This window comes from Ictidomys tridecemlineatus, assembly GCF_052094955.1.
Source record: "Ictidomys tridecemlineatus isolate mIctTri1 chromosome 3 unlocalized genomic scaffold, mIctTri1.hap1 SUPER_3_unloc_1, whole genome shotgun sequence".
NCBI classification, from domain to species: domain Eukaryota; kingdom Metazoa; phylum Chordata; class Mammalia; order Rodentia; family Sciuridae; genus Ictidomys; species Ictidomys tridecemlineatus.
This window is the reverse complement of record NW_027520953.1, coordinates 329,640-353,595: the sequence shown is the minus strand read 5'-3', so window position 1 is coordinate 353,595 and position 23,956 is coordinate 329,640. Positions and strand designations below refer to the sequence as shown.

Here is a 23,956-nt window from a genome sequence, read left to right as displayed (position 1 = left end):
AAAATTCCAATTGTTCCACATCCTCACCAACATTTCATACTGTCATTTGTTCTTGTTTTGTTTTCTCTTTTTATGGAAGCCTTTCTAATAAATGAGTAGTGGCATCTCATTTAAGCTCCAGGTCATGTTTTCCTAATGAGCAATGATGTTGAGCTTATTTTTATGTCTTCTTGCCCATTGGTAGGTCTTTGGCAAAGTGTTGTCTCCAATCTACTTCTCTTTTAAAAAATTTTGTTTTCTTTCCTTACTAAGTTATAAGAATTGTGTACACTGGGTTGAGATCTATGTTTTCCAATATTTTCTTGCAATCTGTGGCTTTTCATTCAATTTTCTTCATAGCATCTTCCGAAGAACAGAAGTTCTTAGTGGTGTTGTTTTTCCAGTTCTGGAGATCGAATCGAGGTGCTCTGCCACAGAGTGTTGTTATTTATTCTACTTGGAAAATCATGTCCTCTGTGAGAAACAGTTTTATTTCCTTCTTTCCAACATGTGTGTTTTTATTTCTTTTTCTTCTTAGTGTTGACTAGGAATGATAGGAGTGGGCATCTCTGCCGTGAGATTCCTTTAGTATGGCATTCGCTTGATTAAAGGCTCTTTCAGGAAGACTGGTGGGCAGCATCAGTGGGGGAGGTGAAGCTGCAGACCCTGAGTCAACTGAAAAGACAGAAGAGCCTGTCTGCTAATCACCTCCCATCCTTTTAGTCAGCACCCCACCACTGCCATATGTGGTTCCCTCCCCCCTGTGACTCCTGTGCTTGGCCCTTATTCCTCAGCCCTGTGGTCTGCCTGTCTTCTCCTCTCTCCAGCTTCACTCCATCATTGAGTTTGCCTGGCAGCCGTTTTTTTTCCTCCATCCTGTGGTTCTTCCAGCCCCAGGTCAGGCCATAGGCCCTTCCTCCTCTGATCAGAATGAGGCCCTCCATGTCCAGGATCACTATTCTCAAGGGACCTAAGTGTGGTTTGCCCTCTGGGGTTCCCCAGTCAGGGCTCCTTTCCATTATTGGCAGCACGATCTCAGGCAGTGATCCCATGCTCCACCTTCACTCTCTTTCTACTCTGCCCCCTGACTGCAACTCCTCCTGGAGTCCCTTGCTTGGTGGTTGGTGGCAAGGACTCTGGGGCCAGACCTCATAAGTCCAAATCAGAGCTCTAGAACTAAGCAGCAGGGAGACCTTGGGTAGCTACTTAGCCCCTGGTCAGTCAACTTCCCTATCTGTAAAACAGGGAATTGTGGGTTAATTCATGTTAACCACATAGAACAGTGTCTGTACCAGAAAGTGCCCTGTGGGCTGAATACAGACCACAATAAACATTGATGAGGATGTGGGGGAAAAGGTACAGTCATACACTGCTGGTGGGACTGCAAATTGGTGCAACCTAATCTAGAAAGCAGTATGGAGATTCCTTAGAAAACTTGGAATAGAACCACTATTTGACCCAGCTATCCCTCTCCTAGGTCTATATCCAAAGGACTTAAAATCAGCATATTACAAGGACACAGCCACATCAATATTTATAGCAGCTCAATTCACAATAGCTAAACTGTGGAAACAGCCTGGATGCCCATAAATAGATGAATGGATAGAGAAACTGTGGTATATATACCTAATGGAAGATTACTCAGCATTAAAATAGAATAAAATTATGACATGTGCAAGTAAATGAATGGAGTTAGAGAATATCATGCTAAATGAAGTAAGCCAATCCCAAAAATCCAAAGGCTGAATGTTCTCTCTGATAAGGAAAAATGGAGAAACTTTGATGGGGCAAAGGGGAGGCAGAGGTAAGGAGGGGGCATGGGGGTAGGAAAGATGGTGGAATGAGATAGACATCATTACCCTAGGTACATGTTATGAATGCACATATGGTGTGACGCTACATTAGATACAACCATAGAAATGTAAATTTGTGCTGCAGTTGTGTACAATGAATTAAAATGCATGGTGCTGTGATATATACCTAATTAAAAATACCAAACAAAAAAAGAAACCCTAAGGCTAGCATGGTCTGCTCCAAAGCTCAATAGACCTGGTAGTTATGATTCTACTACCACTCCTGACCTTTTTCCATGACCCAATGCATGTCATTCCTTCTTCTTGTGCTACAACAGAAATTGACATAAAATTTGGAGGTAGACTGTGACCCAAACATTACTTCATTCTCAGTAGAAACACAACTGACCAAGAGAAATCTGAAAAAAATATTCAACATTACTAATCCTTAGAGAAATGCAAATTAAAATCATAATGAGATACCCTCCCACACCTATTAGAATGGCTATTATCCAAAAGACAAAAGAACCAGTGGCACATGCCTTCATCCCAGTAACTCAGGAGGCTGAGGAGGGAGGATTATAAATTCAAGGTAAACCTCAGCAACTTAGTGAGACCTGATCTCAAAATAAAAAGTAAAAAGGTCTCTGGATGGCTATCAGGGCTAAAGTACCCCTGGGTTCAACCCCCAGTATAAATAAAAGAAAAAGAAAGAAAGACAAAAGATATTAAGTACTGGTCTGGATGTGGACAAACTAGAATTCTTGTACTATGTTTGGGGGAATGTAAATTAGTACAATCATTATGGAAATAAGTATGGGAAGTTTCTTTAAAAAATTAAAAATAGAGGGGCTTAGATGTGGCTCAAGCGGTAGCGCACTCACCTGGCATGCATGCGGCCTGGGTTCGATCCTCAGCACCACATACAAAAAAAGATGTTGTGCTTGCCGAAAACTAAGTAAATAAATAAATATTTTAAAATTCTCTCTTACTCCTTCTCTCTCTCTCTCTCTCTCTCTCTCTCTCTCTCTCTCTTTAAAAAAAAAAAGAATTAAAAATAGAGCTCAGTTGGTAGAGTGCTTGCCTTGCATGGACAAGGCCCTGGGTTCAATCCCCAGCACCAAAAAAACAAAACAACAACAACAAAAAACTACCCTATTGTCCAGCCAATCAGTGGATGAATGGATACAGAAAATGTGGTTTAGAAATATAAGGGGATACTCTCTAGTCTTTAAAAAAATAAGGAAATCCTATCATTTATGACAAATGAATGAGGCCAAAGGACATTTTACTGTGGGAAATAAGCGGGCACAGGGCACCTATCACATGATCTCACCTACATGTGGAATCTATAAAAAGTTGAACTCATAGAAACAGAGAGCAGAATGGGGAGTGGCTGGGCGGTGGAGGGGGAAGATGCTGGTCCCAGGAGAACAAACTACACTTAGATGAGAGGGATGAGTTTAAGGGATCTATTGTGCAATATAATGACTACAGTTAATAATAACATACAACAGAATGACTACAGTTGATAATGTTATCTACACTAAAAATGACTCAAAGAGTAGATTTTAAGGGTTCCCACCACAAATAAGAATATGAAGGGGCTGGGGATGTGGCTCAAGCGGTAGCGCGCTCGCCTGGCATGCGTGCGGCCCGGGTTCGATCCTCAGCACCACATACAAACAAAGATGTTGTGTCCGCCCAGAACTAAAAAAAATAAATAAATGTTAAAATTCTCTCTCTCTCTCTCTCTCTCTCTCTCTCTCTCTCTCTCTCTCTCTCTCTCTCTCTCTCCTCTTAAAAAAAAAAAGAATATGAATTAATGTATATGTTAAAAAGCTTGACTCAGACATTCTTCAATGTATACATGTTTCAAAATATGTTGTATGCCATAAATATGTACAAATTATTATTGTTATTATCATTGTCATCAGGGATTGAACCTAGGATTGTTTAACCATTGAGTCACATCCCCAGCTCATTTTATTTTTGAAAGAGAATTATGTCATAAAGCCCACCATGGAAGTGAGGGAAACTGGGAAGATATTTAGTTGGTAGATTTCTACCTCCTTCCCCAAACTGGAGCTCTGTTACAACAAAAAGGAAGAAGTGGAGCTAGGATGAGCAATGAGCACTGTTGACTCCAATTAGCACTGGGCCTGAAAGGGGGATAACCATCACCAAACTTCTCCCCATGCCATCTTCACATATTTTATGGCCTCTGTATTAGCCTGCTTTCTGTTGCTCTAACAAAATACCCGAGAACACATAATTTATAAGGAGGTAAGGTTTATTTAACTCAGAATCCAAGATTTGGCAGCTCCTGCAAGTGATCTCTGGTGAGGGTGTTCACAACATGGTGAATGGCATCATGGTGGGAGGACATACAAGGAGTGAAAGGTTAATAAAATAGGTACTTGTCACTCCGTTTCTCTACATGCTTAACAAAACACTGTTGAAATTTTAAGAACTGTTTGCTAATCTTGTTCTCAGAATGTGCTATCCCTAAATGTGGACTGTCTGCTAATCTTGTTCCCAGAATGAGCTGTCCCCAACTGCCAAACTACTTCTCTCGCTGCCCTCTCCAGGGAAAGTATATAAGCTCTGCTCAAGCTGTTCTCAGGGCTCTATCTCTCTTTGCTATAGAGAGCTCGGGCCCCAGCATGCTGGTCTCCAAATAAACCCACCCTTCTGCTGTTGCATAAGACAGTCTCTTGTGGTCTCTTACTCCGACGTTTCGCTGGATCCTTACAGGAGTACAGATTGCATGGCCACAAAACAGGGAGGGACCAATCTGGCTTTTTTTATAACAACCCCCTCTCACAGGAGCAAATGGGGGCCCATGAGAAGTCCATTAGTCCCTTGAGAGGGCATCTTGCAGAGTGACTGAGTTACCTCCCACTAGGCCCACCTATTTCAGGTTCTACCACCTCATCACTGAGGACCAACCCTCCAGCCTTTGAACCTTTGGGGACAAACCACATCACATCATCACAAGCTCCAACAAAGCTACCATCATAAGAGCAAGATGTCCCAGTCTACAACATGTGCGTATGTGAGGGTGGGGGAAGGTTGATCTCAGAAGTCACTGGAAGCAGCCAGAGCCCCCATTCCAGAACCTCTGTGATGTCACTTCTGTTGTCATGGCAGTCTGGGTGCCAACCCAGAAGAGTTCGTTGGTGGCTTCAGTCTGTGAGACTAGGTGGTCTAGCCATGGTCCCTTCACAGAGTATCATGCCCCCAAATGAACCTCCGATCGAATCCTCATGGCTGAAACCAAGCCTGTTTCCAGCTTTTAATGCAATGCTTCTTACTACAATAAGTGGCATCTTTTTCGCCTTTCCGTGAGTCTCCCATGGAAGGTGTCAGTGTCTTAGACACAGAAGGGAAAATAGACAACGACAGTACAGAGGCAGGGAGGGAAGTGGAGAGAGAGGGTCAGCAGGGGAAGAATGATATAGAGTTAGAGGAAACCCAATGTGCAAGCACAGAGGTTTTGAGTGCCTGACGCATTTAGGGAACTGTGAGAGACTGGTAATGCTGGCGACATTTGGTGGAGTCTCCATGGTCTGTCTCTAACCTGGATATTTAGATCTGTCCTTAAGGCGAGTGAGTCCTACCTCAGGTGAACTAGGCCTCGTGGGGAGCTCTGGGTTTCCCCAGACTAGGACTGAGTCTGGTTCTGGTTTCAGATGCCGGTGGTTGGCTCAGAACGGGCAGTGGGAATTTGCTGTGGTTTCGGGCCTACTCTTTCTAGTGTCCTTCTGCAGCCTCATTTTCCTCAACATGTCAGACCCAGGCATTTTACACAGAGGTAAGGCCTCAGACCCCTGGAAAAAGAGGTGGTACCCCAAGGGCTGATGCCTATAGGGCTGATTTCAAAAGTGCTAACCCCCCCTCAACCCCACCCCCCGCCCCCATGGCCTCAGGATCCCTTCCCTCCATGTCATTATTACTTGGGTCCTGGCACTTCATTTCCCAAGCCACCGAAGTGTGAAAAAACAGAATCCTGGAGGTTTTCCAGCTGCTTTAGAAGGGAGGACTGGGCAGGCTGGCAAGAGAGGCCAGCAGGCTCTTCCAAACCACGCAGTTCACTCCTCCTCCTCCTCATTTTACACACGACTTCAAGCACTGATCACTATTCCAAAGGGGAGAGCTCTGTATAGAGCTCCTGTGGCTGGACAGCCCTTTCTCTTTGACTGCCCGCCCATCTGAGTGGTCAGCTTGCTCAACAGGGACCGGGGTTCCCCTGCCCACCTCCTCCCCACCCTTCTTGTTGCCCAATGATGCTATGGGGCTGCCCCAAGCAGTAGAGTGGTGGAAGGGCCTCCTGCCACTGCCCAAATCTCTTCCCCTGCCAGGCTCCTTAGAGGACCCCAACATTCAATACATAGCACGAGTGAACAACAAGGCCTTCCGCCTGCAGTGGTGCTCGAAGTGTTCTTTCCATCGTCCACCCCGGACCCACCACTGTCCCTTCTGTAATATCTGTGTGGAGGTAAGTACTCCTCCTTCCTGTCTACTCACCAACCCATCCCAGGGCACCTGGCCAGGACCAGAAACCTCACATCATATGTGGTCCAGGGTTGGGTATGAGACCATCTTCCCACACTGCTACAAGTGGCTCTTAGCCACTCTTGGTCACTTATATATGTTATTGCCTCCAGTTCTGCACCTGTCCTGAAAGGCTGGCCTTGCTTGCACAGGTGCTGACATGCAAAGAGCACCATCTGTGCTAAGCCTGGTGGAGTCAAGGGGAGGAAGGGCAGTGACTGTCCCAACCCCTAGCTTGCTGATACTAGATACCCATTACTTTAGGCCAGCTGCTGCCCTGTTCTGGGGATCTTTGCCTGACCACCTCTGGGTGTCCAATTGAGGGTTTCCTGGGTTCTGAGTGCTCTTCTCTCATGTGCACATATTCGTCCTGTACTGGTTTCCAAGTACAGAAGGCTGGCTGGGCAAGGAATTCTTCTCATCCTTACCCAGTATCTGAAAAAATACAGCTTCAGAGTTTTTCTGTATCCTGCTCAAAGTGACACCAGGCAGGTCTTGTCTCTAAAGACCTCACTCATGACAAATGACCTGATGAGCCATGGCATCCTAACTGTGCTCTATCCAAGGACATGCTGGTTTCACCCTGGAGACAGGAGCTCACGAGTAGGGCCAAGAGCAGGAGGTCCAGGGGCTGGGTTGGGGGGGGGGGCTCAAGATTTGGGGGTGTTGGGCTAAGCCAAATAGACCCTCAAGGTCTGCCTTCTCTCCCCTAGGACTTTGACCACCACTGCCTGTGGGTAAACAATTGTATAGGCCAAAGAAATTTCCGCGTATTCGTGCTGCTGCTGGTGACCCTGAGTCTTTATCTGGTTGTTCTTCTGGCTTCCTGTGTGCTTTTCCTCATTCGTACAAGACACATGCCCTTGTCGCTGGACTCAGCCATGGCGTATCCACACAGTCCCAAGGGCCCATACTGGGAAGAGAATGGGTTGTGCGGAGGGACGGACAGCCAAGAGGCAGGACAGCCAAGAGGCGGGGTTAACTGAGGGCAGGGCTGATGTGTGGGCAAGGCTAAAGGGAGAAGCCACTTGGGAGGACCTGTGAAGTCAGGCTGAAGGCGAGTGGGGTCAGGGAGATGGGCCGGGTAGGATGGACTATGGAGTTAAGAATCTAGGGAGGCCAAGAAGTGGGGTAATGAAGGTTGAAAAGGGACAAGTGGGAGGACAGCATGGTGGGGTGAGGTTTCTCTTGGGTGTGCTGGATTAACTGTCCAGGCCAGGGAGGAAAAAGTGGGTGGGTGGGGGCAGCCGGGGCGGGGCTAGTGAGGGCGTGTCGGTCGTTGGGCGGGGCCAGGAGAGAACAGTTTGGCTGTTCTTCTTAGCTTGTGTGCTCACAGCATCGCAGTAGCTGTAACGGCCTTGGTACTCCTGCTGCCTGTCATTATGCTCCTGGTGGTCCAGGCTGTGTCGGTGAGCAAGGTAAGCAAGTACTGCAATACCAGACGGTGCGGAGGCATCTTGCATCTTTGGGACTCCAGAACTTTCTACTGATCTTCACTGCCCTTGGTCCTGATAGTGCCTCATGATTCCTTCCAGACCCACCTCTTAAGATACAGCTCAGATCTTTCCTCTCCCTGGAGCTCAGTGGTCATTCTCCCTCCTGGGTGCATTGCATGGAGAGCCTGTTATTTGAGGGATGGGTACCTCCTGCGCTTGTGTTGATAAGAACCCTCTGATCAGAATAACACCAGCAGACACCTAGGAAAATGCTTGAGACGGGGGTTGGTCCTGAGTGGTGTAGCAGCCTGGAAGAAACTGAGTTTGGTGAGGCCAGCATTGTAGAGGAGGATGTGCCACTCTTCCTGTCCTAGGTGTGATTTTGCAAAAGTGGAAGACAGGAGTGTGTTGTCTGTGAGAGGCACACCTTTGCAAAAAGGCACAGAAACCCGAAAGTAGGATGTTAAGGAAATGAGGAGGGAACAATTCTAAATCAAACCCAAGGTGGCATGGGCAATGAAGTTGACCCCGTGGGAGTCAAGATTAAAAAGCCCCTAAAAGTTGAGCTTCAAATTTAGTTTTGACGAAGTGGAAACCTGGGAGCCATGGTGGGATTAAAAAAAAAAAAAAAAAAAAAAAAACTCATTTATTGAGGAATAAATTAAAACTGCAAAATTCACCCTTTTAGTCTAGGATAAGGGATTTTGACAAATGGATACTGTCCTGCATTCTCCAGCATGATCAAGTTTAGGCAGTTTCTTTACTCCAGAATATCCTTTCATTCACCTGTTGTTGTCAGTCTCTCTCCCTATGTCCTTCTGGTTTTTCTTTTTTTCCAGGATCACATGTAAATGGAGTCATTGCCTTTTTTCCTCTGGCTTTATTTATTTAGCACAATGTATTTGAGATTCATCCATGTTGTCGCTCATATCAGTATTTTATTTCCTTTTATTGCTGTGTAGTAGCATATGAATGCCCTACAGATTGTTATACATTCACCAAATGAAGGATTTTTTACATTATATCTAGTTTTTGCCAGTATTTTGTTTTGTTTTTTTCAAACTAGAAATTGAACCCCGGGGGTGTTTAATCACTGAGCCACATACCTAGCACCCCTTCCATTATGCTTTAAAAATTTATTATTTTTTTTTAAATTTTGAGACAGGGTCTCACTAAGTTGCTTAGAACATCACTAAGTTGCTGAGGCTGACTTTGAACTTGCCATCCTCTTGCTTCAGGCTCCCAAGCCTCTGGGATTACAGGTGTGGGCCACCCAGCTAGTTTGGGGTAATTATAAATAAAGCTGCCCCAAACATTGGTGCACAGGCATGTGAACATAAGTTTTCATTTTTGTTGAATAAATTCTTAGGGGTGGCATTGCTGAGTCATAAGGTAAATGTGTGGAACTTTGTAGCAAATTGCCAAGTTTGTCTTCTAAAACAACTGTAAGGTTTCTAAATTCTAGCAGCAATGTTTGGGAATTCTAGTTGCTTCACATTCTCACCAACATTTCACATTTTTTTTTCAAATATATTTTAGGTATCAGTTGACTTTTTATTTATTTATATGCAGTGCTAAGAATTGAATTCAGTGCCTCACACACACTAGGCAAGCATTCTACCACTGAGCCACAACCCCAGCCCCTCAAACTGTCCTTTGTTATTTTGTTTTGTCTTTTAATCATAACCTGTCTTATTAAATGAGTTGTAGTATTTCATTAAGGTTCCAGGTTGTGTTTTCTTAATGAGTAATGATGTTGAGCCTATTTTCATGTCTGTTTGGCCATCAGTAGGTCTTTGGTAAAGTGTTTACTCCTGGCAGGGCACAGTGGCACACACCTGTAATCCTAGCAGCTTGGGAGGCTGAGACAGGAGGATTCCCAGTTCAAAGCCAGCCTCAGCAAAGCGAGACACTAAGCAACTCAGTGAGACCCTGTCTCTAATAAAATACAAAAAAATTGGACTGAGGATGTGGCTCAGTGGTTGAGTGTCCCTATATTCAATCCGTGGTACCCACTCCCCAAAAAGCGTTTACTCCAGTCTTTTGCCCATTTGAAAAAACGGGTTGTTTTCTTATTGAGTTTTAAGAGTTGTCTACATCAGATTCAGATCTAGGTTTTGCAAATCTCTTCTTGCAATCTGTGACTTGTCATTCCATTTTCTTCATAGCATCTTCCCAAAAGCAGGAGTCCTTAGTGTTGTTTTTCTAGGACTGGGGATGCTCAACCACTGAGTTCTCCCCCAGTATTTTGTGGCTGTTGTACATTCTACATAGAAAATTGTCATTTGTGAAGAACAGTTTCATTACCTTCTTTCCAATCTGTGTATCTTTATTGCTTTTTCTTTTTAGTGTTGAATAGGAATGATAGGAGTGGACATCTCTGTCATGGGATTCCTTTAGTATGGCAATCACTTGACTAATGGCTCTTTCAGGAAGACTGGTGGGCAGCATCAGTGGGGGAGGGGGCACTGCAGACCCCGAGACAGTGAACAGACAAAGGAGCCTCTCTGCTCATCACCTCCCATCCTTTTAGTCACCAGCCCACCACTGCCATATCTGGTCCCCCTCCCAGCTGAGACTCTGTGCTTGGCCCTTATTCATCAGCCCTGTGGTCTGCCTTTACTTTGAGCTTGACCTTTACTGTTTTGTGTACTGAAGGCCTTCAGCCCAGATTTTCCTGGACCATGTGATTTTTGACTAGGAAACTATGATTGGGCCTCCCCACTGCCCCTGTCCTACCAAATAGTGAAATTCAATTAAGGCATAATTTTAGAAAAAAAATGAGAGGTGGGGAAATGAAGTGGGAGTGGGGTGGTGACATTGTCTTTGGAGCAATTGAGCAGCACAAGGAAGAGTTTAAAAGGTATCTGAAAGGGGCTGGGGTTGTAGCTCAGTGGCAAAGAACTTGCCTAGCATGTGTGAGGCACTGAGTTCGATCCTCAGTACCCCATACAAATTAAAAAAATAATAAGGTCTAACAACAACTAAAAAATATTTTTTAAAAAAATGGGGGGGTACCACACTTCAGATAGAGCCTTAATATCCAGAGTTTACAAAGAACTCAAAAAATTAGACAATAAGACAACAAATAACCCAATCAACAAATGGGCCAAGGACCTGAACAGACACTTCTCAGAAGAGGACATACAATCAATCAACAGATACATGAAAAAATGCTCACCATCTCTAGCAGTCAGAGAAATGCAAATCAAAACTACCCTAAGATACCATCTCACTCCAGTAAGATTGGCAGCCATTATGAAGTCAAATAATAACAAGTGCTGGCGAGGATATGGGGAAAAGGGTACTCTTATACATTGCTGGTGGGACTGCAAATTGGTTCGACCAATTTGGAAAGCAGTATGGAGATTCCTGGGAAAGCTAGGAATGGAACCACCATTTGACCCAGTTATTGCCCTTCTTGGTCTATTCCCTGAAGACCTTAAAAGAGCGTACTACAGGGATACTGCCACATCGATGTTCATAGCAGCACAATTCACAATAGCTAGACTGTGGAACCAAACCAGATGCCCTTCAATGGATGAATGGATTAAAAAAATGTGGCATTTATACACTATGGAGTATTACGCAGCACTAAAAAATGACAAAATCATGGAATTTGCAGGGAAATGGATGGCATTAGAGCAGATTATGCTCAGTGAAGCTAGCCAATCCCTAAAAAACAAATACCAAATGTCTTCTTTGATTTAATGAGAGCAACTAAGAATAGAGTAGGGAGGAAGAGCAGGAAGAAAAGAGTGACATTAAACAGAGGCACGAGATGGGAGGGAAAGAGAGAGAAAAATGGAATTGCATGGAAATGGAAAGAGACTCTCATTGTTATAAAAAACTACATAAAAGAGGTTGTGAGGGGAATTGAAAGAAAAATAAGGAGAAAAATGAACTACAGTAGATGGGATAGAAAGAGAAGATGGGGGGGAGGGGGATAGTAGAGGATAGGAAAGGTAGCAGAATACATCAGTCACGAGTATGGCATTATGTAAAAATGTGAATGTGTAACCGATGTGATTCTGCAATCTGTATTTGGGGTAAAAATGGGAGTTCATAACTCACTTGAAACTATTGTTCGAAGTATGATATGTCAAGAGCTTTGTAATGTTGTGAACAACCAATAAAAAAAAAAAATGGGGGGGTATATGGAAGGATGAGGTAAGAGGACAGGTGTAGCCAATGGAGACAGAACAAGGATCTTGCACAGGGAGGCACAAGATGATGAGGAGCCCTGAGAAGGCAGGAGAAGGGGGTGCAGTGTCAGCACTGTCTGGGGACAGCTGCTCACAAGTGGGTCAAGGGAGGTCACTCTTCCTAGGAGCCTAGGAAGGCAGGAGGCCCTGGGTCACTCTTGGGCTCCCCTGCTCTTAGAATCTTGCTCCAGGCCTGGGTTGAGCCCTGGCTTAGCTGACTAACTTAGGAAGGGTCACTGGGAGATGGCCTTGACCAGTCCTGCTGGTTCTGAGCTCCTCTTCCCATCCCCATCTCCCTCAGGGCAGATCACTCCGGAAAAACAACCCCTTCGACCTGGGCTGTGCCAACAACTGGTACTTGACCATTTGTATGCCAGTGGGACCCAAGTGAGTTGGTAAACTGGAGGCTCAAGTGGTAGACCTGGGGCTGGTGGGAGTGGGGTGGGATAAAGCTGGGTCTTCTTCTCTGGTCCCTGACCCCAGCTCCCAGGCCCTGTCACCCATTGTCCTTTCCTTTGGGGTTTTCTCCAGGGCACTTTGGGAGCCTCTGGGAACATCCCTATTCATTGCCCTTCTAGGTTCTTGCCCTAAGAAATGGGTAAAGGGGAACTGCAGCCGGGATAAGACTCCTGGCTGGGAACCCTGGGCTCTGTGCTTTCCAAGCTGAGGGTGAGGGTGGTCAGGGGGACCAGGCCAAGGTGGGTAGTGACTCCCTGCATTTGATCTGTCGCACCCCAGGTACATGTCTGCAGCTATTTGGATGCAGCGGAAGGAAGGCACGGAGTGGGACCCTGAACAAGGGAACCCAGTGCACACACAGTTCTCGCCACAACATTCCCGTCAACACCATCCCACAGAGTTCCCTGGGCCCACATCTCCAACACATGGGCAGGGCCCCCCAGGGAGTGGCGAGGCTGCAGCTTTACAGGAGGTGAGGAATAGTGGGTATACATTGGGAGAGGGATGTCTGTGGGTCGAACATGTGTTGGGGGAGGCCCCTGAGGTCAGGCTGGCCCTGAAGCTGAAGCACATGGAGCTTAAGGAATGGAATTATGGACCTGGAGTGTGCGGGGTCCAGGTTTCAGAGCACTCCCAGGTGTTGCTGAATAGACAAAGAGAAAAGACTGCACCACTAATTTGCTAGTTGGCCTTGGCCAGTCCCTTACCTTTCTAGGCCTCAGTTTCCTCAGTTATTAATGAGGACTGAGACTAGTAATTTATGTTTTAAAGGAGATTCTTTTTTGGGGGAGAGGGGGACAGGGAATTGAACTCAGGGCACTCGACCCCTGAGCCACATCCCCAGCCCTATTTTGTATTTTATTTAGAGACAGGTTCTCACTAAGTTGCTTAGTGCCTCATTTTTGCTGAGGCTGGCTTTGAATTTGTGATCCTCCTGCCTCAGCCTCCCAAGCCACTAGAATTGTAGTCATGTGCCATTGTGCCTGGCTCTTTTTTTTTTTTTTTAATGGAAATTTGTACTTGAAATCCCATGTGAAATATATGAAGTGGAGCATTAGGAGTGCAGTAGGGTAGATAACCCATGGTGCCCCCCAAGGGCCCTTGCAGTACTTGGGATACCAGCCCTCTCCTTTGTCCTGCCTCCTGGGGCCCAGAGCCATGACTGTGAACTGCAGGATAGAGGCTAGAAAGAACCCCATGTATTGACTTATGTGTTTAGATTTCCATCAGCCCGATGCCGCAGCAAGAAGCCCACAGAGAAGGCTTGGCCTCCCATCCATGAGCCTCTCACTCACCCATTCACACTGCTGGATACTAAGACATCTGAACTTCATCTTCTGAGCCTCCATGTGGAGGCCTCTGGTAGCTGAGCCCTCAATCACTCCCCTATTGGGAGTGCTAAGACTTCCATTCCTGTTGTACATTTGTAAATAGTTTTTACTTCTTCCTATGGCTGCTCTGTCTGTTCTAGGCTTAGAGAAGCGGTGTTTCCTGGGGGTGTAGGGAGGCTCTGAGGGGCTGGAACAAAGCCTTCTTAGAAGGGAAGATCCTTGCTCTCTGGAGACCCAAGCTCGGGAACCAACATTGTCTAGCTCATTGACCTTGAGCAAGACACTTAGCATTTCTCTCATCCTTAAAATGTGGCAACAGTAATACTCACAGTGACTGACCTGGCTGGCTTCCTGGCAAGGGCTGAAGATGAGAGGAGAGAAAACCCCCAGCTAGCACTGGGGATGGAACAAGCCCTGCCCTGCAGCATCCCTGTCTGACTGCAGGGGGTGCCCGCTGCCCAGGAATTTGAAAACCAAGTCTGGCCCAGCCCTCTTGTGGGAGGTGAGCCAGCCTGAGGCAGTCTGGAGCCCCCTCCTGGCTGCCTCCTCCCCAGATGTGGGAGGGTGGGGGTATTCATCCTGCATCTCTCCTGCAACTGTGTCCCACCCTGGTCCCTTCCTCCTGGGGTGCATCAGATGCTGGTTCTGGTCCTATCCCTGGGGTAGACTCAGGTCTTTTGAGTCTGCAGGCCCCAGAGTGTGGGGCAGGGGGCATATCAAACGGTGGGTTTGTTAGTCTCCAGAGTGTGATCTTGGGACTGGGAGTAATATCACCTTCATAGTAGGTTGTTGGAGGAGGAGGTGAGGAGTTTCATCTAGTGCACAGCAGGCAAGCAATGAATGCAGCTGGAATGATCCATGGTTATTTTCTCCACTAGTTGGGCAACTGACCATCTCAGAATTTCCAGAGTACTATTAGTGGTTGTGGGGCTCTCTGAATTTGTATCAAGGACCCCATATCATCTTGCCACATGAAGCATCAGGACAGACAAACCATACTGCTTCTTTCCATACTTGTATCGGGGTGAAACCATCTTGTGTGATAAAGGTGGAGGCAAAAAGATGTCAACCAAGGGGTCAGATACATGTCCCCTAGGGTGTGTGTGTGTGTGTGTGTGAGAGAGAGAGAGAGAGAGTATGCACATGTGTTGGTATGAGCTCATCCTCGGGGGTTTGTTCGCCTAGCCTCTTATCCTTTCTGACCAACTTTAGGAGGTGGGTGACCTACGATGCAGGATGTGTCTCCAACTCTCCAGACCACAGAGTCCCACCACAGGATTGCTTTTCCCTCTTCCTTTCCTCCCCAAACTGTCCTGGGAAGCCCAGGCCCAGCCCCACCTGCCTGTCCTGGCTGGAACTCCAACTCTTCTCATCCTCTCTCCCTGTTCCAGTATCTATCTCCATGGGCTCAAGTCCCTTTGGGGCTTAAGGCTTTTCTCAAATCTTATTCCTGCTCACTTCCTCTGTCTGGGAAGCCCAAGTTCATGGGCACATGGCAGAGAAGGAGGGGAGGAGTCTTTTTGAGTCCCTGTGCCCAGGTTTTAGTGCCTGTGAACCTATGTGTGCAGGAGGGATGGCTCAACCCTACTGACCAACAGGGGGAAAGGCCGAGTGGGGAAGCCAGAGGCTCCCAAGCTCATTCCCCAAGGAGAGCCCTCCCGCTAAACTGGATCTGGGTGAGGGAGGAGAGAGGCGGTCCAGGAGCCTGGGCCAAGGCCTGGATGTGCATCATAGAACTACCTGGGTGGGGGAGTGCTGGAGGGAGTCCAGCTCCGGGGGGCGGGGGGAGGCCAAGAAGGCCAGGCCCCAGTCTCTGGGGAGTTCATGCTGCCTCCTGCCAGTCCCACTGGCTGTCCCCCTGCCATCCTGCCTATCCCCCTGCCATCCTGCCTGGTTCAGGTCTGCACTCATTGGCTCCCTGCCTTCAGGTATACAGGGCCTCACTCAGTCTCAGGCAAGGGCCTTCCAAATCCTAAGCTAGATGTGAGACATCTCCTTGACAATCTGGTCCTCAGTTTCCCCACTGAGGAAGGATGTAATTTCCCTCAGATTCTCAAAAGAGGGCGTGGCCTTTCCAAAGGCAAAGACTTCCTGCTCTGGGATGAAGATTTTAGGTGTGTCTGCCCCCTGTCCCCAGCCTAGGATTCCTAGGATTTCCTTAAGAAAGGCCCTTGGATCACACTCACTGCTTCTTGAGCATTAAGTGGGACATAGAACATTTCTTCCTTTGACGTCCTCCACCATACCCTCTACCCTAAGCCTTGCGCCAGTCTTGTGACTCCTTGCCAAGTTGAGAGGCCCCAACTGGGCTGCACCCCCTTCCATTTTTGCCCCCTTCTCATTTCTGCTAAATGTGCCCTTGATTCTCAGATATTCCCCACCCAATCCTTGGCCCATGGATAAGGCAAGGGGTGTTATAGGGGCCCAGTTATGGGGCCCACTGTCCACATACCCAGGAAACTCTGCCATCCCTGGGCCAGAGCCAAGAAATGGCCCCCACGCCTGCAGGGCTACCAGGTGCCCACAAGCTCCTAGAACTGTAATGCCAGATTTGTGGGACCCCAGTGGACCTCCAGGAGCCGAATCCAATGCAGTTACACAAGAGTCTTTATTGCAGGCTCGAGCCTGGACTCTCAACCATTTCCAACGCAGCGGTCCTGAGTAGTGAGTCCCAACCCTTAGTTCAGTGAGGATTTATAGGTTTTGGGGGGATACTCTATGCATCACAACATCACACAGCAAATCATTTTATACCACGGGAAAATCAAACAACAATTCTTAACATTGATTAGCACATGTACTGGCGGGAACAGTTGGGTAAGGGTAGTTGGTGAGTTCAAATGGTGGATACATTTGAACTGATTGGTTTAGGCCCGGAAGGGTTGCAAGGGTGTATATGCCAAACTGCAGGGTTGTCTAATCATGTTATCAATCACCAAAACTACTGGGAGGTCACCTAACATTTCAGGTATTTTTCCTGTCTCATGCTGATTGGTGGTTGCTAGGGGGTTGCTATGGGTCCTTACCTAGTGTAACTGAGTCAGGGGCACCTAGCACCGCAGATCCCTTCTGTTAAACAACTCAGCAGGGTGGGTATGTGCCTAAGAGCCTTCTGTGGGTTTTTCCAAGGACAAGAGTCATGCCCCCTCCCTCTGGACAGGTCTTGAGGTAGAAGCTCAAAAATGGAGTCACATCAGTTTCTCAGAACCTGGGATGGAGAGCCTAGCATCTCCAGACCTTTCCTCGTGGGCCTCTTGGAAAGTCAGGGCATATAGGATGAGACTCAACCTAGTCACCCAGCTCTGCCGCCAACTAATGTGCCACAGGAGAATCTGTCTTCCCTTTGCTCAGACTTGGAGTCCTCGAGGTAATCATAGATACCACACTGAGGGTCACAGACTCTTAAGTCTTTAGGGAGGGAAGGGACTCAGGGCTACCTCATCCAGCTGTCTGCCACCCCCAGTTTCACAGATGGGGCTCTGGGACCTGCAGAGGGAAGAGTTTGCCCAAGATAACCTGGTGGCATCAGCCTGATGGCTTTCTCTGGTTCCCAGGGGACCACTCCCATTCCTGCTTCTAGGGCCATTCCAGCAGGGGAAGGGCTTGGGCAGTGACCACAGGGCCCCACTCTCTAGGCAAACTTAGAGCTGGCAGTGAAGTTCAGCACAGGGCTGGTTGCTGAGAAGGAGGCCAGTTCAAACCCCTCTCCAACCCTGCACTGTGCCCATAGTGCTCCTGCTGCCTCTGGCTCAGCCCTGCCCTGCTCTGCCCTGACCGCCCCACCCAAGAAGGCCCTGCAAGTGGCTGAAGGTGAGGCAAGGCTAGGACCCCTGGGGCAGAGGGGCTGGTTGTCTGAGGAAGTGCGGGTATCCTGCCCCTTTTACACACTTTAGAATTCCTTTGTTCTCATGCCTTCTCTTCCCCACAACCTGCTTACTTGACCTAAAAGTTGGAGTGATCCAAGGGCCAGAAGGAAGCCAACCAGGGGTCCTGGCAAGAAGGGAGCAGCCTAGGAGGCATTCATTAACAGTCCCTACAACTCCCTGCAGGGAGGAACAATCCCTGGAGGCTGGTAACCTTGGCAACAGATGGAAAAGGGGAAGTGCTCTAGAGGTATTAGCATTTTATTACTTTTCCTTTCAAACCAGCCCCCATCTTTCTGATCTGACCCCATTATTTATTACTTGCACTGTCCTTTTGCCCCTACCAACAACACTTTCTGAACATGTGTCCTATGAAGGCAATGAAATTTGATTCCACGTGTACAGACCACTGATTACTTCAATTTTCCTTACCTCAATCACCTCTCCCCGTACCTTAGACCTCCCTGCTTCTTTATCATAAATATCCCTAAACCTTATGGAGAGGGAGATCTGAGACTTGATCTGTCTTCTGGCTTGGCTGCCTCCTAAATAAACCTTTTCTCTTTTGCAAAACTGGTTATTTTGAGATAGTAATTTGGGAAGACAGGGAGACATACTAAGTGTCAAAAGAAGCACCATAAACCACTGAAATGTGAAAAGCTCCCTCCAACAGTTGCAACTTTGAGGGCAATGTGCAAGCGAGGGTGTGAAATTGTGTAGCTCTACTCTGCCTCTACCTCTAGTCCAGCCCCTAGCAATCCTCTCTCTGCAAACACCCCATACCAACAGGTTGCTCTCTGGAGATAGCCTGCTTTACCCCAACGGGGTCTCTCTCTTAAGATAAGCCCCCATTCTTCCTTGAATATGTATTTACTTCATAAATAAACCTCTATCTCTGCCTTTGACTGGTGCATGGTAATATTCTTTTCTGTCATGTCTGCAAGAACTCTGCTGGCCCTGAGTCAAGTTCCCCCTTTCTCTGGAAACATTTCAGACCATTCTTCAGAGAAATATCTTCTCCTGTGACCGGTTCAGTGATTGGCATGCCATCTATGGGAGGCAGGTGGCCAGGACCATGCCTAATTCAGTAACTGACTATCATGGAGAAGAGATCTCTCCAAAGAAGGGTCCAAAGAGTTCCCAGAGGGAACTCAGGGCGGCAAAGAATTTCAGCATGAGTCTGGCAAAGGCAGAGACAAAGGTTTATTTAGAAAGTAGATACACATTTAAGGGAGAATGCCACCTGTCTTGAGAGAGAAGCCCCTCCTTGAGTTGGAGGTCCAACATTTGTAGAAGGGCCATTGCCGCAGTCTTGGCTGGGCACAAGATCACGAGCCACTCACAGTTTTGTAGATTCAAACAGCAATTCTTTATTCCCGAACTCACACCGGCCTCTACACAAACATGTTCTGGGGAAAAATCACATCCCAAAATACTTTCTCAATTCCTTAAGAACTCAATGGAAACTCAGGCAGCAGGAACGCCCTATACTCAGCAGCAATAACCTTAAACCTGGAACTTCCCTAAACCCAGATTGTCTTAAACCGGAACACCTTAAACCCAAATTATCTTAAACCAGGATACTTCCTAAAACCTGCAGTATACACCTTAAACCTGGATCCACCCTGGTCCTTGAGCAGGGTCACCTTTCTCAAAGACACATGCAATGTCACAGCAAATTTCCATTTAACATGGGGTTCGCTGGCAAGGAAATTTCGACGCGTCATTCCTACTTGGCAATGGCCCTCAGCAGGCCATAGTCAGGGACAGGACTGGAGATGGAGACAGGGTGGAGCTGCACAATTGTAAGCTCAGTTTTCCCTGAGTTTATGTATTTCCCTCATTTTACAAGGACATGAGCCAAGAGCCTGTCAAGATTTTAACACAGTGACTCCCACTGCTTGCCTGTCCCCAAGCCTGTCTCTTTTGTCTAAAGAAAACACAGAGACCAAGCTAGAATTCTCATAGGACCAAGCCCATGGGGAAAGGGCTGAGAAAGGAGTGCAGGTTTGGGGGTTGGGGAGGGAATACTGAGGAGATAGCTCTGGCTGTCTCCCTATTCATTCGTACCTACTCCCTTTCTTGCAGTTTTGGAGAGAATACAGGTATGGGGGGAAGGCTGCAAAAGGGGTGGGGGGAGGCTTTCTTTTGGCCCCAGTGGTATCTGAAGAGCCAAAGTGGGCAGCAGGCCAAAGCTGACTCTCTTGCCTAGCTGACTTATTAAAGTAAAACCACAGTTTTTATTATTTGATTGCTTGTTTTCTTTTGTCTGACTGTACTTACCCTCAATTTTGCCTAAACACACACACTGGCTCATTCATTTAGCAGGCATACGCTGAACACCCACCAGTGACAAGAGTAAAATATGACCCTGTGCTCATTGTTCACAGACCTAGAAAGGGAGATGGACACTTAAAGAGTTAGTAAAAAAGATGAAAAGTGCCAAAACAAGTAGGGCTGTCTGTGAATGTATTAATCATACCTTTTTATTCTGCTTTTTGTTGTTGTGGTTATAGTTTTTAAATAGGGGACTGCTTCTTTGGGGTTAGCCAATTCCTAAAGACAGTGAAAAACTGCCTGAGGCACACCACTTATATGCATACCAACCACTCCAGGGCCTATACTCCTAACCTCTTCTTTCAGCAAGCTCTTAGTGTTCCCTTTACCTAATTGCCCCAGGGCCAGGTACCAGATTGCAAGAGACATTCCTAAAGGCTGCAGCCTGTTGGAGTTAGCCAAACCAAACAATTCAAAACTTATGCTCCTTCACCCAGTCCTTCCCTCGAAAACCACAATAAAGGCTCTGACCTTGTTTTCTGACTGATCTGGTATTTCCCTGTGTGCTCCCCATTCACAGCCTGCAGTGCCTTCTGTTTGTAGGGATCAGTGGTATAAGTCCCTTCTTCCTTCATGACAGTACTTTCTTTGTCTATGTGACTTAACACACATTTCAAACAAATCCTGGGGTTGGGTATGATGGTGCATACCAGTAATCCCAGCAGTTCAGTAGGCTGAGACAAGAAGATAACAAGTTCAAAACCACCTCAGCAATTTAGCAAGGCCCTGTCTCAAAATGAAAAATAAAATAAAAAGGCTGGGGATGTGGCTCAATGATTAAGTGCCCTGGGCTCAATCCATGGTATCAAAACAAATAAGGAAAAAAAAAACAACCACCACCATTTCACTTTTAAGTTACACTTAAAACTGTGAATGTACCTATATCTCCCCTACTATTTTGTTTAGTATAAACAAACACAACTAGATAAGAGTTTGTTCCCCACATGGATTCTGTTTTATCATTCTCAGAGCAAAGAGTCTATTTATTTGTTTATGAACTATCTTAGTATGCCTGGGATGCTAAAATAATAAACAACAAATTTATTCCTCATAGTTCTGGGGACTGGAAAATGTAAGGTCATGGTACCGGCTTTCCTGATTCATAAATAACTTCCTGCTGTGTCCTCACTTGATGAAAGGGGCAGATAAACCCCCTTGGCTTATTTTGAAGTTCACTATCCCATTTTTAAAGACAGTAATCTCTGGCAATAGGCATGCACTGTATACAGGAATATAGGGCTCTGCCCTCATGACTTCATCATCTCCCATAGGTCCCACTTCCTGATGCCATCACCTTGGAGGCTTAGAAATTCAACATATGAATTTAGGGGTTGGGAGTAGGGATACAAATATTAGACCATAGTAAGAATTTTTGTTTAAGAAACTGGGTGGGGGCCTGGGGCTGTAGCTCAGTGGTAGAGCGCTTGCCTCACACGTGTGAGGCACTGGATTTGATCCTCAGCACCACATAAAAAATAAATTCATAAACAAAAATATTGTGTCCATCTACAACTAAAAAAAAAAAGAAAGACGGGCTGGGGATGTGGCTTAAGCGGTAACGCGCTCGCCTGGCATGCGCGGCCCTGGGTTCGATCCTCAGCACCACATACAAATAAAGATGTTGTGTCTGCTGGAAAAAAACTATAAAATATTAAAAAATTCTCTCTCTCTCTCTCTCTCTCTCTCTCTCTCTCTCTCTCTCTCTCTCTCTGAGTTGGTCCCTGTTCTTTAAAAAAAAGAAAGAAAGAAACTAGGTGGGATTTTGAGGCGGTAGCTGGGGAAGTTTGAGGAATTAGGAATATCCCATATGTAATGAATTCTTAGTAAGTTTCAAACAAAAATCAGGTAGTCTGACAACTTCTGAATATCAAAGAAAACTATCCATTTCTAGAACTTCAATTGCCAGGCTCTCTGTGTTTGCAAAGTATCTTTACAGTTAATCTGTCATTACTCACGTATAATAATAATTGAGAGATGTTATAAGACTCACTTGGCTTGAAATACCTTGGCCAATAACCTGGGTTTCCTGCCACCTTATTTGGTATAAATTGCCTAGTTATAGCCTCTGTCAAAGGGTAATTTAAGTTATCTGGCAGGGGAGAAATGTCTCTCTTTGATGATTTGCAGCTGTTGAAGATTTCTAGTAACTAGCTTGACATAGAAATTTGGGGATGTTTCTCAAGAAATATCAGCTTAGAGGGCTGGGGTTGTGGCTCAGTGGTAGAGGGCTCGCCTAGCAGGCAGAAGGCACTGGGTTCCATCTTCAGCACCACATAAATGTAAAATGAAGATATTGTGTCCACCTAAAACTAAGAAATAAACATTTAAAAAAAAATAAATATGAGCTTAGGGTTTAATTCTGCTAATTCTGGGTATTCTTAGATGACCCACGCCCAAAGCTCAAGTGTTGAAGAGTTGGTCCCCAATGCAGCAGTGTTCAAAGATGGGGGTCTTTGAGAACTGATTAAATCATGAGGGATTTGACTTCATCAATGCATTCGTTCATTTATGGTTCAGAGTTTACGGGGTTTTGAGTGAGAGGCTTTGTTATAAAAGCAAACTCTCCTTTGCTTCCTAGGCACCTCGAGGCCAATAGCTTTGGTCTATCACATGCTCCCACAGTGATGTTCTGCCTCACTATAGGCCTAAAAGCAACAGAATCAGCTAATCATGGAATGAAACCTCTGAAACTATAACCCAAATAGAAATCTTTTCTCCTTACTAGTTGCATATCTCAAGTATTTTGTCACAGTGACACAAAGCTGATCAACAAACTGAATCTCAATCTTTTCCTTGGACATATTGCCACAAATCAGTTTGGATAATCACTTTGGCAGACACTGAGACTGACTGGGGCAGGATAGGTGTTCAATAAAATTTATTGCATATTCAGTTGAATGAATAGAAGCTTTACTGCATCAGTTCCAGCTGTGATTTGCATAGAACAGGGACCAACTCTAGTTATACAAAGCAAATAGAGAAATTCCTGGAAGGGTATCAGGAGTTCATAGAATTAAGGCAGTTATCTGGTGCATAGCAAATTGCAGAATCAAGGCAGTTCCAGGGAGCTGGCACAAATCCACAGGTTCATGAATAATCTGGCCCTAGATTTGCCATTAGCCCTACCTCCAGCATCCCTTCTGATCCAAGATTCAAATTCCTGGGAGTTTAATGGTCTAAGTTACCTGTTTGAAATAATTAACCCAAAGGAGATAAAAGAAGGGTCTTCAACTCCCAAGATGGGAGGCTGCAATGGAAGAATTGTTCCAATAAAGCCTTCACACAATAAGAAAAATTTTAAAAAAGAATATGGTGGTAACGGAAGAGGGGAATTAGATATTGCACTGTGAAGAAAGACAAATGTCATTCACATTGATACTAAAAGAGAGATGGGCTGGGTGGGGGGGCGGTTACTGGTAAAGGAGGAAATACAAGGGTGTAGTTTCAGAAGAAGGAGAAAGTGACCATCACAGTCCTCATGTAGCCGCCAGACAGCTATAAGAACCTGGACAACGGGGAACAGAAAATAGGTATTTCATGGAGTTCCCAGGCTAACATAGGAGCTGAACAAATATTTGTTCATTGAATTCACAACAAAATGGAAACCTAAAACATGCTATTTAGATACAAGGAACTGAGTTTCCTTCTGTTAGCTCAGTGAGGAATGTGTCCCCATAGACAGTAACTCATCCTTAGAACCAGTTGAGACTTCCCATTTACTCTTAGGCCCTCATCACACTGTGCTGGGTTATCTTTTGCCTTCTGTGTCAGAAGTATGGGGTCTCCATGAAGTTAGCCTTGGGCTTTCCCAGACTTCAGCTACACTGGAGTGACTGCTTTCATGCTCCCAGGAGACATGCTTCTCTTTCTGGATTTTCAGATAAAGAATCAGCCCTGAACCATGTGAATGAGAAGTAATACTCTATTTATGTATGTTGTGTCAAAATGCATTCTACTGTCATGTAGAATAGAACAAATAATAAAAAAAAGAATCAG

At 46.0% G+C, this 23,956-nt stretch overlaps 1 protein-coding gene across 3 annotated transcripts; it reads left to right on the top strand.

Annotated features, from left to right (window-relative positions):
• Positions 1 to 260: 260 nt before the first annotated feature.
• On the top strand, positions 261 to 13,879 carry LOC144372251 (palmitoyltransferase ZDHHC19-like). Of its 3 annotated transcripts, XM_078035624.1 has the most exons (8): positions 261 to 4,822; positions 5,468 to 5,589; positions 6,137 to 6,273; positions 7,043 to 7,215; positions 7,666 to 7,747; positions 12,272 to 12,357; positions 12,709 to 12,901; positions 13,649 to 13,879. In XM_078035624.1, exons 2-8 carry the CDS (start codon positions 5,562 to 5,564, stop codon positions 13,709 to 13,711), a joined length of 762 nt encoding a protein of 253 aa, XP_077891750.1. In that variant the 5' UTR covers positions 261 to 4,822; positions 5,468 to 5,561; the 3' UTR covers positions 13,712 to 13,879. The 3 variants fall into 3 exon arrangements, with proteins under 3 accessions (XP_077891750.1, XP_077891751.1, XP_077891749.1); XM_078035625.1 differs by having other exon boundaries at positions 261 to 5,589; XM_078035623.1 differs by lacking the exons at positions 261 to 4,822; positions 5,468 to 5,589 and having other exon boundaries at positions 5,745 to 6,273.
• The last annotated feature ends 10,077 nt before the right edge of the window (positions 13,880 to 23,956 follow it).